The 18,800-nt window shown below is 38.9% G+C and overlaps 1 protein-coding gene across 3 annotated transcripts in view; it reads right to left on the bottom strand.

Moving 5' to 3' along the window:
* dyrk1aa (dual-specificity tyrosine-(Y)-phosphorylation regulated kinase 1A, a) overlaps positions 1-18,800 on the bottom strand; it is an 84,869-nt gene that overhangs the window by 41,647 nt on the left and 24,422 nt on the right. For all 3 annotated transcript variants that reach the window (XM_078409658.1, XM_078409655.1, XM_078409657.1), the window contains exon 2: positions 11,693-11,766. In XM_078409658.1, coding sequence (XP_078265784.1) covers positions 11,693-11,702 — 10 coding nt within the window. In that variant the 5' untranslated portion in view covers positions 11,703-11,766. The remainder of the gene's footprint in view (positions 1-11,692; positions 11,767-18,800) is intronic.

Genomic DNA, 18,800 nt, shown 5'->3' with positions numbered 1-18,800 from the left:
ACATTGTGGGAGAAAGAGTCCGTTCCTGTGCTATACTGCTGTGTTGTGAATGGAAAGTGATGGCATTCTGTGCAGTGCAAAATACTTATGATCCAATCAAATCAACAAATAGTATACATAAATACAATCAAGCCAAACAAGTACAAAAGATAGAGCAAAGAGAAAGATACCAGAATGCAGATCTCACCACTGCAGCATAAAAGCGAGAAAGTCCAATGTCTGCAATGAGGTGGGCTGAAAAATCAGGAACATACCTAAGCATATGGAAAGACTGTTCAAAAGTGTGATAACCGAGAGGAAGAAGTGGAGGTGGCATTTAGTTTAGTTTGAACAGTTTTTGATTTTTTGTTATTGGTGCTCAGCAAAAATTGGTTAGTTTGTTATTAAAAAAAACATTCAATATGATCTCTGAAAGCACAAGCAAATAGAAGTAATTGAAATATCTGATTCTGCAAACTCCATAGAAAACGGTTTGATTATTTGAACTCTAAGCTGCCCAATTTTAGAGGAATATATGCATGCAGGATCCCTTTCACTTGTTGGATAATAAAAAATAATTGGGCTTAATTCTGTTCCTTGGGAAGTATATTTAATTACTTTATTCATATAAGCAGAAACGTGTAAGCAAATTTACATCACAATCTGCTATGAGTGTAGGAAAATACACTCCACTGCAGATGCTGGTACAAATTGAAGGTATCACAAAATGCTGCAGTAACTCAGCAGGTCAGGCAGCATCTAGGAGAGAGGGAATTTGTAACATCTCATTGGTTTTGTTACCAAGATTGTTAACTGCTTGGTTTAATACTGAAAACCCTCACATTTCTAAGAATAAATTCTCTCAGAATCACTGCCCGCATTTTCACTCTTGTGGGTTTCTTATGCCGTCACAATATTAGCCAGTGCATGCCACAGACAAATAGCATTGGCCAGTTACCTGTTGCATTTCGGAAGTCACACAGAACTCTGAAAGCAAACTCTGCGCGGTTGCCATTTATCACATAAATCAAATTGTAATCAGTGTTATGAAAACTGAAGTAAATTAGTTTTCAGAAGAAAACTCTCCATTCAAGACATAAATGAAAATAATGATAGCTGCAACTCAGGCCTAAAACATCGCTGCAGAAGTTTAATTTCACTACATTTACAACTTTACCTCACTCAAAACTAGAAAAATGTTCACGTGGCAATTATTTCAGTTTGCTCTTCTTCACATAATGAAGGTCAGATTTTAGTTTAATTTATTGTCACGTGCACCAAGACACAGTGAAAGCATTTCACTGAAAGCATTTATGTTGCATGCTAAGACAGGGGAAAGACTATACATGATTACAATCGAGCTGTCCACAGTGCACAGATACATGATAACAAGAATAACATTTAGTGCAAGATAAACTTCAGTAAAGTCCGATTAAAGATAGTCCCAGGGTCTCCAATGAGGTATATGGTAGCTTAGGTTCGCTCTCTTGTTGGTGATAGTATGGTTCAGTTGCCTGAAAATGTCTGGGAAGAAACTTCCGAATCTGGAGGAATGAGTTTTCATATTTCTGTACCTCTTGTCTTATGGGAGAGGAGAAGAGGGAGCGAGAGAGAGGGAGAAGTGAGATTTGTCCTTGATTATGTTGGTGAATTTGCCAAGGAAGCGTGGTGTAAATGGAGTCAATGGAAGGTAGGTTGGTTTGTGTGATAGTCTGGACTGCATCCACAATTCTCTGCAAGTTCTCACGCTCTTGGGTGGAGTTGTTCCCAAACCATGCTGTGATGCATCCCGATAAAATCCTTTTTATGGCGCATTTGTAGAAGATGGTGAAAGTTTTTAGCGACATGCCGAACTTCCTAAGCCTTCTAAGGAAGTAGAGGGAATGATGTGCTTTATTGGCCATTGGTTTGATATGGCTAGTCCAGGACAAGTAGCTGATGATATCTACTCCTAAGAACTTGAAGCTTTCAACCATCTCTACTTCAGCGGCATCAATGCATACTGGGGTATGTGTACCACTTTGTTTCCTGAAATCAATTACCATCTCCTTTGTCTTTCTGACATTGAAAGGTTGTTGTCTTGACACCAGGCCACAATGTTCTCAATCTCCTTCCTGTACTCCATCTCGTCATTTATTTGATATTCAGCCCACCATGGTAGTATCATCTGCGAATTTATAAACTGAATTGGAATTGTACTTGGCTGCACAATCGTGCATGAATAAGGACTAAAGAAGGTGGCTGAGAACACATCCTTGTGGATATCACAAAATGCTGGAGTAACTCAGCGGGTCAGGTAGCATCTCAGGAATTCTTGTGGAATTTTCTGCCACAGAGGGCAGTGGAGGCCAAATCACTGGATAAATTTAAGAGCGAGTTAGATAGAGCTCTGGGGGCTAGTGGAATCAAGGGATATGGGGAGAAGTTGGGCATAGGTTATTGATTGTGGATGATCAGCCATGATCACAATGAATGGTGGTGCTGGCTCAAAGGGCCAAATGGCCTCCTCCTGCACCTATTTTCTATGTTTCTATGTAGGAGAGAAGGAATGGGCGACGTTTCAGGTCGAGACCCTTCTTGAGTCTGAAGAAGGGTCTCGACCCGAAACATCACCCATTCCTTCTCTCCTGAGATGCTGCCTGACCCGCTGAGTTACTCCAGCATTTTGTGATACCTTCGATTTGTACCAGCATCTGCAGTTATTTTCCTACATCCTTGTGGAGATAAGACACAAAAAAGCTGGAGTACCTCAGCGGGACATGCAGCATCCCTGGAGAGAAGGAATGGGTGATGTTTCGGGTTGAGACTTTCAGACCAGAAACGTCACCCATTCCTTCTCTCCAGAGATGCTGCCTGTCCCGTTGAGTTACTCCAGCTTTTTGTGTCTATCTTCGGTTTAAACCAGCATCTGCAGTTCCTTCTTACACATCCTTGTGGAGCACCAGTGTGAGGATTATCATAGAGGATGATTTTTCCCCTAACCTCACTGGAGTCGGTTGATCAGGAAGTTGAGGATCTAGTTTATGACATGAGTGCTGACTCCAGGTTGCACGAGTTTGTTCATGATCTTGTACGGGATAATGGTATTAAAAGCAAAATGCAGTGGGTCAAGGTTGCTTGGTTGACAGGATGCTGATCAGTTTGTCATAAATACTAGGGTTCAATTAAATTCCTTGTTCACACAAAGCTCAGATTACAGAGTATACATGATAATGATAGTTATAATAATAAATACAACAACAAATGCAAAGCGAAGGTGTTTATTCACAAAATGCTGGAGTAACTCAGCAGGTCAGGCAGCATCTCGGGAGAGAAGGAATGGGTGACGTTTCGGGTCGAGACCCTTCTTCATTCTGATGCAAAGCAAATGCAAAGCAGCAGAGTGGTACAAAGATTGCAGTGCAATATGAAGTAGCACAACAAATATGTTCAAATGCAATGATGGAATAGCTGAACGAGATTGAGTTAAGAGTACATGGCAGCACCTCCAACAGAAAATAACGTCAGCTCAAACCACATTCAGAAATAGACCATGTTTCTCAAGCGTTTAAGGAAGAGAATTAGGTGACGTTCCAGGTCGAGACCCTTCCTCAGACTGAGTCAGGGGAGAGGGAAATTTGAGATATGAAAAGGTACAGAACAAATCAATCCTCCCCTGACTCTCCTCCACTCAATTGGGGCCCCAGTTCCTGCGTTCTCTTGAAACTCACCTGGTTTTGTTGGCTGTGTTCTTTTTAAACTTAAGTTTTTTGTTCCCTGCAGTCACTTTAAACTTGGGAGTTCATTGGAAAATGTATTTGATGTAACATCTAAAGTGAATTAAATCGGCGATGGAGCATTAATCGAATGACATCCAGAAAATCTGTTGGTCTGGCACTAAAGTTTCAAGCTTGCTGGATTAAAGGGGTTTAACTGTAAGCTTTTAGAAAGCAAAATATTTCAAATTTTCTGAATAATTTTCTTCACAGCTTTACCTATGTTTTTGAAAAGTCTATTATTTCATTGAACAGGCCTGACTATAAAGAATTTCAGTAAGAATCATCTTCCACCTGAACTTTCCATTACAAACAAATCATGATAAGTGCATTTAATTATCTGGGGTGGTGACAGTGATAGTCTCTTTTTCAATGAAATTGAAACGACAGGGTGAATCTCAGCATAAACCAATATGGTAAATAGAGTTTCACTGTACCTTAATTGGTACACGTGACAATAAAAAACCCTTTGAACCCTTTGATGATTCAATTAATTCCAAAAACAGCACAAATTGGACTTCACTTCTAGAGCTGTCCTATGAGTAACAACACCCCTTTTCAGACCCACTTGTCATTGATTCTGTCAATGGGATGATGTCATCTGTTGACAATGCTGTCCAGTTGTCTGCCCATGAGAGAATTCAGTTAGGGATGACGACTCAGATAACTTGGATTCTATTCACAATAGCACAATGGTGTATTCGCTCTCTCGTCAAGGCCATCTAACGGCAAATTTAAACTAGCCTTCCATATCCTTCCATATATAGTGGGTACTGAAAATAGAAATACAGCAGCTTAGAAGGAAAAATTGTGATTTAATTCCTAATTTTCAAATATTTTTCATTAATGACTGTTATTATGATTAGACCATACAACACAAATCCTTGTAAATAAGTCATGAATCAGCTGCTCACAACGAGCATATTTTGCATAAATTGCCAATCTTTCCATATATTCCACTAACACAAACAAACATCAGTTTCATGATGACCTGCCACTGTGAGTTTTGTAGAACTAAGATGGTTCTAAACAAAAATCTAATTTAAAAATAGCGCATAGCAAACAATTTCAATGCATGGACCAGAAGTAGGCAGGCACCATGCAAAAGTTACATTAATCAAAAATCATTGCAGAATACAATCATCAATTTTACTGTTATCATAACTTCTTCTCCATTGTGACAGGATACTGGTAAAAGATATATACTGAGTAAGAAAGTAATCTCTGTTAATAAATTCAGAAGAAATTGCTGACTTTTATCAATGAAATGCATTCAACCGTTATCACTTAAGTTATGAGGTTTCTGCCACCTCCACACAACGAGTGGTGTGGAGGTGGATGGTTTAAATACGAATCACAGACTGCATGAAAAAGTTTGTAATATCAATCTTATGATATCCATTCACAATAAGAATTTTTTTTGTACCTATGTCTCATAAGTAGCTTTTTTCCAAGTTACACACACACTTGGCACTTCCGTAGTCAGATCCAGGTTTCCTTGAGGCCAGATCCTTTAAGGATTAAATGTACAAATCTCCCATCTTGACTCAAATCCTAATTATCTATCATCGGAAATTCAGCTGTACAACCGTTCTCCATCTGAAGAAGGGTCTCAACTCGAACCGTCACCCGAAACGTCTCTCCAGAGATGCTGCCTGTCCCGCTGAGTTACTCCAGCATTTTGTGTCCATCTTCCCAGCAATGCTGTGTTTGATTGCTTCATAATACAGAAAATGGGACACAATACAAAAAATGGATCTTATTGCAGCTTACAGGCTCAGAATATCACCAGCCTTTGTCGAGGAAATGACTATTTATAGTATACTTAGTATTACCTGTATTTCATAGGTTAGAGTTTGTTTAAAAGGGAAATGTATCCTGTAGATAGATGTGTCAATTACAATTAACAGCTAAATTAGGTGTGATATGCAAGTAGCTGATTAGCTGAAAAGTGGCACACATGGTTGGAGGTGCTCAAATGGAACACTGACAGAGCAGCGGGTATGCAGGGAAAAAGTAAATTGCTTTGCAAATTAAAAACTTGAATTTCACCCCATCTGTCATTGTTGCCCATTATTTGATGCTTTTGAGTAAAAACAAATTATTTTTCTTCAATGGAGTAATCTGCACTTAAATTCAGCTGTCATCATTCGGTTTACAATTTTATCTATTTTACAACAAATATTTTCCAAACTCTACACTCATATACCAACCGCAATAATCATTCTTCAATACCATCAACTAATTTGTTATGTACTACCAAACTTAACTCTGAATCACCATGTTAAGCTTTGGTTGGGCATTAAAGACTTTTGACATTCCAGAAGTGGATATGGTGATTTTCCAAATTTACTGTTTCTGCAAGATAAACTACAATTCAGATTTCACTCATGTATAAATGTTTTGGACATGCCAAATTGTTAAAGTTGCTACATAAATGCAAGTTCATTCTCTTTACTCAAATGCACAGAAACACATTAGTAGCCCAATTTAACGAGCACAAATGAAGCCTCTCAACTCAGAGTGTAGTTTTAATAACATCAAAGACTAAGGCTTAACAGAGATGGTATTATAACTTAAGATAGACACAAAATACTGGAGTAACTCAGTGCGACAGGCAGCATCTCTGGAGAGAAGGAATGGGTGATGTTTTGGGTCGAGCTTCCTTCAGACTGATATTGGGGGAGAGGGAGATACATAGACAAGGAAGTGCATGGTGTGAAAATAGGACAAAGGGAATGAAGCTCAAGGATCATGTAGAATGGATGATTGTTAGCTGGGAGAAGTTAGAAATAACACAGCAAACAGATAAAATGTAGTCAGAGACAGTGAGACTGGTTGGAGAACTGGGAAGGGATCGAGAGAGAAGGGAAAGCAAGGGTTACTTGATCTTAAGAAATAACCATTTTTTTAATTGTACAAGGATGAAGAGGGGTGGGAAATATATTAATCACAGCTACTATCCTGAAAAATCCATTTTTTTAAAATTGAGGGACAGGTTGGCTCCATGTAACAAATCTATTACATTCCAATATTACATTCAGATTGGCGTCATGACAGGTAGAGGGAAAGGTGGGAAGGGGCTGGGCAAGGGTGGTGCAAAGCGGCACCACAAAGTTCTTCGTGACAACATCCAAGGCATCACCAAACCTGCCATCCGTCGTCTGGCTCGACGAGGTGGCGTCAAACGTATTTCTGGCCTCATCTACGAGGAAGTGCGGGCAGTTTTGAAGGTTTTCCTTGAGAATGTCATCCGGGATTCAGTAACCTACACGGAACATGCGAAACGCAAGACAGTGACAGCAATGGACGTGGTGTATGCACTGAAACGCCAGGGGCGCACCTTGTATGGGTTTGGGGGCTAAAAGATTAATGTGAGAAGTAATCAGAAAATCAGTCTGAAGAAGGGTCTCGACCCGAAACGTCACCCATTCCTTCTCTCCTGAGATGCTGCCTGACCTGCTGAGTTACTCCAGCATTTTGTGAATAAATCTATTACATTTAATTTTATATTTAAAAATAATTCCAATAACAAAAATAGAGCTTAACTTCCATCACTGTTATTGGGATCTAGGCCTAAGAGCTTCTGAAAACGTTTCCCTGCAGCTAGATCTTTCCTATCCTACTTTGAAATCTCCGCCTGCCTGCAGTAAGTAGGAGCGCTGCAGATCATTAACTACTCATTTATCAACGTCTCTCTGCCAGGCAACACAATGCAGTAGAACTGCACAAAGTAACCACCATGATCCCAGCAACAGCATTAATTAGCATAGCCTACCAACGCAACAGCGCCAGATGATTGGCTTTCGTTCAAACATGCTGATCAAATCACAGCGAGACATGTTAATAACATCGTTCTGTTGCTGGGGTACAACTGCCTGCTCTTGCCCAATAGGAAAACAAGTGGTAAACAAGCAATGAAAATTATGCTTTGTCATAATTCCAAGTTGCTTTTAACCCTTCAAGTAACAGTATGTAACCCAGCAAAAAGTACAAAAGCAAATTTACAATTTTCACAGAATAAACAGGATACACAACTTACACTGAAAGCCATACAGGTTACAAATCACCACCAAACATTGAACATTCAGCATATCATGCAGTGAAATCAGGATACATACAACTAAAGTTAATAACTTGAGTTTTGTACAGCATCCATATACCTTTGTCTGGCTAGTGATATGCATGTCGAGATTCATGCCAACATCCTGCTAACAATTTTATTTTACATATTTCAAAATCTATTTCAAGTGTTACTTTGTTCTCCCTCAAAGGAAAAACATAAATAAAACATTTTCAGATGTCAAACAAATAGTGCCGGTTGATTCAGAATAACCTATATAAAATGATCCAATATGGTATAAGATCATCTGCAATGACATCAACCTCCAAGTGTTAGTGCAGAGCCTCAAATGTAAAATATTTTTGGAGGAATCAAACTGCCTATAGAGACATCAGTCTGAAGAAGAGTCTCAACCCGAAATGTCACCCATTCCTTCTCTCCTGAGATGCTGCCTGACCTGCTGAGTTACTCCAGCATTTTGTCTACCTGCCTTTATATTTGATGGCTTTCCAGAAAGGCAATTTACCCCAGGTGTTAGATGCAGCAACATCTATTGATAATTATAAACATAGAAAATAGGTGCAGGAGTAGGCCATTCGGCCCTTCGAGCCAGCACCGCCATTCAATATGATCATGGCTGATCCTCCAGAATCAGTACCCCGTTCCTGCTTTCTCCCCATATCCCTTGATTCCATTAGCCCTAAGAGCTATATCTAACTCTTTTTTGAAAACATCCAGTGAATTTGTCTCCATTGCCTTCTGTGGCAGAGAATTCCAGATTCACAAATCTCTGGGTGAGAAACCTTAATAAGGAGTAGCATGCCTTTAGTGAAGTTTTCGGCAGTACTACTCAACAAATCCAAAAACACATAAAATAGCATGATGGTGGATAATACATTCAATAAAACATAACAATACTATCTTGTCTATCATTCTAACTGAGGTGGACGGGGGCAGAATAGATTTGGTCACTGAGAAGCAAACTCCATTAAACTGAAACCAAATTTCGTCAAAATTTTTAACAATATTCACCATCTCATTTTTTGAGATTTGACATGTAATACTGGAATTTTTTGAGTGACATGTGATACTGGAATTTTTATTTAGTTGGCTGTTAAATCGTCTACATGTCATTTAGAGAACACAGATGCCTAGTTTTGTGTATAAATCTTAATGGTCACTTATCAGACCAAGCTTGGCCTGGTTCTGCTATTCATGGAAGTGAATCACTTCATTATTTGAGGTAGTACTGTCGAGTAGTCCAAATGCTCCGCAATTTCGTCTTTTATAATTGACTCCAGCATCTTCCCCACCACTGATGTCAGACTAACTGGTCTATAATTTCCCGTTTTCTCTCTCCCTCCTTTCTTTAAAAAGTGGGATAACATTAGCTACCCTCCAATCCACAGGAACTGATCCTGAATCTTTAGAACATTGGAAAATGATCACCAATGCGTCCACAATTTCTAGAGCCACCTCCTTAAGTACCCTGGGATGCAGACCATCAGGCCCTGGGGATTTATCTCGGCAAACCTAGTTACCACATGGCTGAAGAGCAGCTGGCATATCCACCCTGCTGGTCTCCCAAATGTTTGTTTGTGTGAACATGTGTATATATTGGTCTTCTGTAAATTGTGGAGGCCTGTATTGGAGAGGTTGTGAATGGAAGTAGAATTCCAGATCATGCTCAGAAGCTATTAATGACATAACAGTAGAAATTTCTATCAGAAAGGCATGTTGTCAATAGACCCAGAAAAATAGACGCCTGTTCTCAATAGAAGCAGACCTTCCCTTGCACCAAAATAACTTCTTGTTGATTGATTTAAGTTTGTGGATGGTGATGCCAGTTATCCCACCAACAAATATCTCTGGTATTAATGGAAGAACATGTTCAATTCCACTTAATGCCCCGGATTAACAAAACGTTAACATTGGTTGGCCTGTGTTGTTACTTAAAACATATTGCCAGCAACTGCATATCCGACTTGCAAACAGTTTGGGTTACAAACAGTTCCCGAGAAGTAATCTGGGGAGGACAGTCCATGAAGTAATCAAAGACAACCAGTATAACATTCTGGACAATCAATCAAGTGAGATGTGAGCAATCAAGTATGATATTTGTGCCATACTATATTCATTTTGCACCATCAAATGGCAAACAAAAAATCACCATGATTACTGTAGCAATGACTCCTTATGCAGTCTCGAACAACCAATAGTGATAGCCGGTATCTGAGCACCATGATTACTGGGCAATATTTATATTATAGGAAATAAAAATGCTGAGATTTTCCTATTTGCTTGGTTTCCTATGAATAAAATCCTGGGGGAGAGGCATATGGTAAAATTGTGGATTTTTCTCAATATCAGTAATATGCTTTGCTTTAACGTCAAAATTACTGCATTTGAAACATAAATGTCACATGTGCTTGCACCATTTTTGTTTGCTAAAAGGCAAAGGCAAATCCAGATGACAACTTGAAATTAGTTTTATTTCATTTTCAATATGTAGTAAAACATTGTTAGCTGCTTTCCCTTCAAATAAAATAATGAGAAATCGTTTTCATTATCCCTTTAAGATCGGACAATATCGGCAATTACACCATGCAATACCCTCCAAATGTTTAAGCATAGATGCACACCAAAACCTGTAACACATGAAAAAAAACACCTAAAAAAATATATATTTTAATGCTCTGTGCAGCAAATATGTTTTCCCCACAACTTCAATAGGTGAATCATGTCCCTCTCTCAGCGAGGACAGTTTTATGCAATTACTCCTGCATCTCCTTCATGGCAGCTGATTTCTTCAAACAGTCTTGGTTTCTAACAACAGTGATACCATTACATTTCAGGCAGGATCAATAACTTGTGTTAGATGAGACGCATGAGAACAATTATCTAGTCTCCTGGTGCTTTGGTTCCCCAATAGAAATGCTTTTGGGATTAGACTTGCTCTACTGGATCAGTAAAAGTCACTACATTATCAGCGGAAGTCATAACAATGTTGCACTTGTATTTTAACACTAAAGTCCCGATAGTATGTCAATGTTCCATTCCTGATTAGTCCATTATGAAGTTTTGACGCAACTTTTAAGTTCATACGTCACTGCAATCTATATCAGATAACTTCCTCTTCAAACTGTCTACGGAGTTGACAGATTTAAGGGGAACAATTTTCCAACAGAGCTTTGGTTTGATTTAGACACAAAATCCTGAAGTAATTCAGCGGGACTGGCAGCATCTCTAGAGAAGGAATGGGCGACTTTTCGGGTCAGGATTTCAGTATGATTTTGATGTGGGGTAATATAGTAAATATAAATACAGCAAGTGCATGACTCATTTGCTCAGAATTAATCAATTATAAGAACGGATTCTCAAATTAACAATGCGCAAATGTCAGCTTTTTAAAAAATCTCTTCAGTTCAGTCTCCACTTTCTTTCCCAAATCATCTATTTTGTTCCACATCATAATTTCATCATCTCAACTCTCACCTCTCCTTTACTCAACTATCTTAAATCATTCACCTCTAGTTACAACTTTAATCACTTTAAATGGCTTTTTGCTACTTATTCGATCAAAACTATCATAAATCCTAATTAATTCAACTCTAATCACCTCTTTAATCTCATTCATTCCAAGGATATCAATCCCAGCTTTGCGCCACATATCTCAAGTCCCAAAATCATGGCATCATTATAATAAATCTGGTTTGCACTTGATACAGTTTCATTCTGTAAAATTCAACACAAAACAAGATGGCATGGTCAACTTTGATTAGACCAGCTAGAAGATCATCCGAGGTTTAAAAAAGCTTCACAAAACTATCCAAATTAAGACATTCAGTTATTGATTTCTGGCATCCTGTGCAATGAAACATTCAAATCAAAGTACCTGTGTGCATTGTCTTCTTCTGTCACGTCTCATATCATTCTCTGTGGAGGATCCAGCAACCAAACCACAGTGCTCTACAATAATCAAAAAGTAATAGTAAATAGATAGTATAGAAAGCATTTATCAGAATTTGACAATATTAGCCAATTTTTATATTTAAAAAAACAACTGTTTTATGAACCATTATCATATTCTTATTCTTTAGAAAGAGAGAATACCCACAAAGCTAATAATACATCTATCTCAACACAGACAATCCGTTAATGTTTAAATTATTAATTGATGGCAATACTCAAAACCAGTTTTTTTTAGCACCTCTGTTCTGATGCAATACTACAAATTAAGTTATTTGGCACTTCTGCACATTTCGTAACATAAGTAAATCTTAATTCAAGAACATCCAATAATCACAAGTACATGACTTTGGGGTTATTTTTTGGCACCCTTTCCTAGATCTTAATTTTTTGAACTTTCAGCATCCAAACATCAATAGCAAATGTCATTCGTTCATCCAACAATATGCAATTGAATTCAACAACCTGCTGGATTTCAGCATCGCGAAAAGGGGGGAGAACAAAAATAGAGATCAAAGGTTTATGGTCAGAGCAGAAAGATTTAATAAGAACCCGAGTTGTAACCTATTTCTACCTCACCGATACAGATATTTTTATTTTCATGACCCGCACAAACTACCAAATTTTGTTTTACTTCAAAGGAGCATTGTCAGGATATTCAAGTATGACAGAGAGAAAAACAAATGGCAGTAGGAAATCAAAACTCCCTACTTCCCACTGAAGAAAATGCATTACAAATACATTCTAAGGAAGAGTTATAAATCAACTTGGATAAATATTCAGCTGGATGCCCAATGATGTATCAGGGACCAACATCCTTGCAAAGAGGTTCATTAGTGTCACTCACCAGGGTTTAAACTAAAGTGGCAGGGGGCTGGAACCCAGAGTAGGTCAGCAAATGGAAGGACTATTGGGAAGGTAGAGGTTAGGGCCACTTAGTCTACAAAGTGGGATAGGCAGGAAAAGGTTAAAGAACATGGTGAAACTGATGGGTTGAAGTTTGTTTATTTCAAGTATCATGGATAAAGCAGTTGAACAGAGCCTGGATCAGTGCTTGGGACTATGATGTGGTAGCCATTACAGAGACTTGGTTGCAAGAGGCACAGGACTGTCAGCTCAATATTCCAGAATTTCGATAATTCAGATGTGATATAATGGAATGTTAAAGAGGCGGAGGAGTTGGTCTCCTAATCAGGGAATATGTTGCGGCAGCACACAGAGATGACATACTGGAGGGTTCGCCGACTGAGGTGATATGGGTAGAGCTCAAAAGTAAGAAAGATACAACCACTCTAATGGGATTATATAGATCTCCCAATAGTCACCAGGAGATACAGGAACAGATATATTGACAGATTATAGAAAGATGCTTAGTGTGTGACTTTTATTCCCCATATTGACTGGGGCTTGCACAGTGCTAGGGGTTTACAGGGGAAGAATATGTTTGGTGTATCCATGCGAATTTTATGAAATATTATGTGAATAATCCAACTCGAAGAGTGGCCATACTTTGCTTTGTATTGAGAAACAAGCCTGGCCAGATGATTGGTGTTTCAGTGAATGAGGATTCTGGGAACAGTGATTTCAACTCAATAGGTTTTAAGATACCTACGTACAAGGATAAATCTGGACCTTAGGGAAAGATATTAAACTAGATGAAAAGGGTAAAACAGATTACAGCATTGTCAGGCAGGGGCTAGGAAGAGTAAAGTGGGAGCAGTTAATGAGTAAATAAATTCACATCTGACATGCCAGCTGATCAGAGTTCAGGACCAGAATGTTCCAGTATGGAGGGAGGATAAGGATGGCAAGATAAAGGAGCATTGGATGGCCAAAGTTGTAAATTTGGTCGAAAAAAAGGAAAAGTATGTAGGGAATAGAAAAATAAAATCAGACAGGTCCTTTGAGGAAAATAAAGCAAGAAGCAATTAGAAGGGCCAAAAGGGGCTTTCTAATTGACAAACCAGATTAAAGAAAATCCCATGGCTTTTTACATAAATTAAGTACAAGTGAAGGAAGAAGGTGGGACCACTCAAAGATAAAGGAGGGAGTTTATACTTGGAGTTAAAGGATGTGGATGAGGGACAAAATGAGCACTTTCCATCTATTTTCACCAAGGGCAAGGAGGACAATGAGATCAGTGTGGGGAATGCTGATAGGATAGTTTAATATCAGGAAAAAGGTGGCATTGGGACTCTTAACAAGCATTAAGATGGATGAATCCCCAGGCCCCGATGGGATCTACCCCAGCATATTTAAAGAGGAAAGAAAAAGAGATTGCAGAGGCCTTGAAGATCTTTACTTCTTCACTAGCAATGTCCCAGAGGCATTGAGAGTAGCCAATTGTTCCTTTGTTCAAGGGAAGTAGTGATAGACCAGGAAATTATAGACCATGAGTTTTATGTCAGTGATTAGGAAGCAATTGGAGATAGGTTAGAAGAAAATAGGATCAGTAGTCAGTCAGCAAAGCTTTGCTCATGGCAGGTAATGTCTTTAGAACTTAATTGAGTTTTTTGAGAAAGTGAAGAAGGTGATTGATGATGATAAGACAGTGGATGCTGTCCACAAGGATTTTAGTGAAGCATTTGATAAACTCCCTCATGGTAGGCCGATTCAGAAAATTAAGATGCATGGAATTTGGTCATTTGGATTTAGATCTGGCTTACTCATAGAAGAGGGTTGTGGTGGCGGGACATAGATCAGCTAAAGAAATAAGCAGAAAAAATGGCAGATGGAGTTTAATCCGAGTAAGTGTGAGATGTTGCACTTCGGGACGTCGAAGCGAAAAGTATAAAATTAATGGCAAGACCCTTAACAGCATTAATGTAAGATGGACTTTGGGGGTCCAAGCTTCCCAAGAGTGGCAGCATGATCAGTTAAAGAGTGGAAAACGCGGCATATATTACGCTTGCCTTCATTGGCCGGGGCATTGAATACAAGAGTCGGGAAGTCGTGTTGCCGTTTTATAGGACTCGTTAGGCCACATTCATAGCTAATGCCCTCTAATCCAAGCAGCATTGGGTGCAGTTTTGATCGCCCCAATAGAAAGATGTGGAAGCCTCGGAGGGGGTGCAAAAATGATTTACCACACTGCTGCTTGAATTAGAGGGCATTAGCTATGAAGAGAGGCTGGACAAAGTTAGATTGCACGGAGACGAGATAGAAGTAAATAAAATTATGTGAGGCATAGACAGAGTAGACAACCAGAACTTTTTTTTTTTCTTGGATGAAATGTCAAAGACTAGAGGGCATAGCATTAAGGTGAGAGGGGTAAAGTTTAAAGGAAATGTGCAGGGCAGTTTAAAAAAAAAACACATAATGGTGGGTGCCTGGATCACACTGCCATGGGTAGTGGCAGAGCCAGATACAATATTGGTATTTACTGTGCTTTTGGATAAGCACATGGATATGCAGGGAATGGAGGTGTATGGATCACGTCAGACACTGTGAGCCAAAGGGCCTGTTCCTCTGCTCTATTGTTCTATGTTCTAACTGTAATTTTCTGAAAAGATAGTTGTCAAGGAAGGAATAGAGAAGACCAATTCAGACTGTCCATAACTGGCAAATTCTTGGTTTTAACATCATTAACATTCCCGTTTGTTATAGAGACAAGCACAAGACATCATGGCAACACACTGATTCAAGGAATAAATTCTTTAGCTTAGATCATTGTTAAAATGCAAGATCAAAATAGCCAGATCATGACAGTTCCAATGAATGAAGAGGTGACTACTGCCTAATGTGTTATCTCCATTAGCCAGATCCCAAAACAACAGTGGTAATGGAAACTCTTGCAGGAAAATCAATGTTGCGTGCTTCTCAGACAACTCGATAGAAGTTGCAGACTACCTCCCACAGCAAACCATTCAGCCCAGCCTTACTGCCACCTCAAAAAAACAAATCAGAAAATAATATGGGTCAAGTGAAGAACAAGACCTCAGGAGTAGGATAGTATCCATGATGGAGTTTTGAAACTTGATATACAGGAACTTTTGTTCCCACATTGAGGAAGACGATGACACACTGGGAGATTTAGACATCTTCCTCATGGGATTCTCTGCTAGTTCACAGTAGTTACTGACCTGGACATTTCAAGATACAAATTACTTCATTACATACATTTGATCATAACTAATTTCAAACCACATTACCGAAACACGTGCTCTCTTTTGCTTGGACAGTGTTTAATTGGGTTAAGTGAAGTCATTCATTATTACATATGCATTATTACAGTTACTCTCAGTTTCTGGTGGTCTGGTAACTGCATATATAAATAACAAAATAACTACTAATTTTTAGCTGATAATAATTTAGGCAAGGTTTGAGTATCAAATCTGGAAACTAATTCTTTTTCTTAGCCTGGTGTGGAGATTTCAGCAGAAATGTATCAATCAAGACTTCCAACTGCTTCTCATGCAGGCAAAAAGTAAAAGGAATCAAGAGTGGATGGGCAGCATGAATGTGGTGAGTTGAAGGGGCCATTTCTGGTAATATTTGCTTATTATTGTTACATTTACCACGACAAACATTGTTTTGCATGGTGTACAACTGCACGATCCAATGACCTGCCTGTCAAATTTGCATCATACAATGCTGCTTTGCATTTTCTTCAAATATATCGATTCCGTACAGCGAATCTATTATTTTTTGCCACCAAAAGCTGGCCCATACATTGGCATATCTCTCATCTCTCCTTACAAACAAAAAATCACACCACTTTGAATTTGGCAATGTAAACAATGTTTCCTATCAGATGGCACTCGCACATGAGTCAGTTTTATATTGTACTAGAAAAGGGTGGACCCGTTGGGCCCTGCATTGGTCTAGCACCTTCCCCTCTCCCACTCCCCCACCCCCCCCCCCACACTCCATCCCCCCTTATCCCCCCTCCTTATACCCCCCTCCTCCACCGTTCGCACCATCGCAAAGTCAAAATATCGTAAGTCGAAGCATCATAAGTCAGGGAGCATCTGTATTAGATCAACGGGCCCCAACTGTGCAGGCACAGACCCGTTGGGTTCCCATTGTGACGTCGAACACAGAGGTATTACTGCGTAGGCACTGCTGACAGGCAGGGCAAGTGGAAAAGGGATTTATTAAAGTTTAAAAAGTGATTTTTAAAGTTCAAAAAGTGATTTTTAAAGTTTAAAAAGTGAATAACTTTTAAAATATAACAACCATTTGAACCGCAGGCCAATGGTGAGTAAGGTGGGCCTAAAATTGTTGTGCTTTCGTGTACCGTTTTGGCTGTATTTCACGTACGTACAAACGGACAAACACACAAGATGAGTTTTAGTAATATATAAATTAGTGAGTGCTTGGTTTTACATATGGATTTTATCGTTAAGCTTTCCTTCCATCTATAATCATCAGCTTCTACAAAGCTTCAACTGGGGTCTGCAAAATGTTAAATAATCAAGTTAAAGTATTCTATCAATATTTACACACAAGTCCGCTTACTATGTTTACTCAGTAAATCTGGACATGTATTAAACAATGTTAATTTACATTGCTTTATTCCTAGGTACATACAGCCCAGGTACAAGAAAATTTGCTCTGGATGCATATCAAAAACATGTCTGCATAATTTAGGAAAATGTCCCATTCTGATCCTGATCCGATTTCACTATCCACAAAGGAGCCCTTATATGAATTGACATCCTGTAGAATAGAACCTGTTGTGACAAATCAAATTCAATAGATGTTTATTGGATCTCCAGGGAAAGTAATGAACTTATCTTACAAGATAACAGATTTGCCCATTTCTAGTGAAATTAAAAGATATCTGCATAAGCTTTGCTTGGCTAAGATTTGGTCTCCACAGTGAAAGCTTTCAGAGGCCAGATCAACCACGGTATGAAGGGTCAATACAAAATTGAAAATAAGCCATGCACCTGTAGTATGACAAGTTACAGCTACAAATGTTAAATAATCTCTGCAAGGTATTTTAAGTCATGTAAGTGATCTAAATAAAACACTCACCATTCAAAAAACAAAGCAGTTTCCAGTTATTGAAACATAATATTTGAATTAAAATGATTCCTGCTAACATTAAAGCAGCTTTTTAAAACATTTTCTTAAATACTCCAGCCAACAAAATTCCACATTGTTTACAAACATTTTAATCATGCTTTAAAAAAGGTCACATTTTGGGTGAGCGTGTGTAGTTCTGGTCACCCTGTTAGAGGAAGGACATAGAAGTTTTAGAGAGGATGCAGAAGAGCTTTACCAGGATGCTGCCTTGATTTGAGTGTATTAGCTAAAATGGGCGGTTGGACAAACTTGGATTATTTTCTCTGGAGCGTTGAAGGTTGAGGAGAGCCTGACAAAAGTATCTAAAATCTGCCAATTTCCATAAAAATATCCATATACTTGGTCTCGAGGGCCGTCTTTCCCCCTCCCACCCCAGTACGATCTTTGATGCCTTATACATACAAAAATAATGTGATGGAAATTTAATAAATCAAAAATATAGTACTTTAAATGAAAATCAAATGGTGACAATCTTAAAAGTGCATCCTCAATGAATAAGTCTTGGATGGCTTTACACATGAAAAGTAATGGCATATTTCCTATTTGAGAAACTCAGCAGTATGTAGCAGAATTAGGACAAGGCAATGTTCAGGTCAAACAATACAAGTTACATTAAACCTGAATGATGAGCATAAATAAACTGTTGAAAGAACACAGCAGTTCAGCAGTATCTGCAGAAGGAAAAGGCATGTGTCAATGTTTTGAATCAAGGCCTGGGCATCAGGTCTGGGCGGTTGGGATGGAGGAAAGAGAAAAGATAGGCCATAATTAGAAGTGCTGATAAGGAGTAAAACTGGAGCTGATAGGTGATAGGTGGAACCAGATGAGAAAATAAATGATGGGCCAATGGAGCCAGATGGGGGAGGGGATGGATGGAAAAAAGTGAACAAAGGGTGAGAGAACCTGGGTGGACTGGTGAAAGTGGGAAATGAACACAGGGGTAAACTCAAAACATTCAATGTTCATTCCATTGGGCTATTATCTGCCAAACCAAAAGATGA

The sequence above is a fragment of the Rhinoraja longicauda genome, chromosome 12 (genome assembly GCF_053455715.1).
Source record: "Rhinoraja longicauda isolate Sanriku21f chromosome 12, sRhiLon1.1, whole genome shotgun sequence".
Classification (NCBI taxonomy): Eukaryota; Metazoa; Chordata; class Chondrichthyes; order Rajiformes; family Arhynchobatidae; genus Rhinoraja; species Rhinoraja longicauda.
This window is presented reverse-complemented; position numbering and strand designations above follow the sequence as displayed.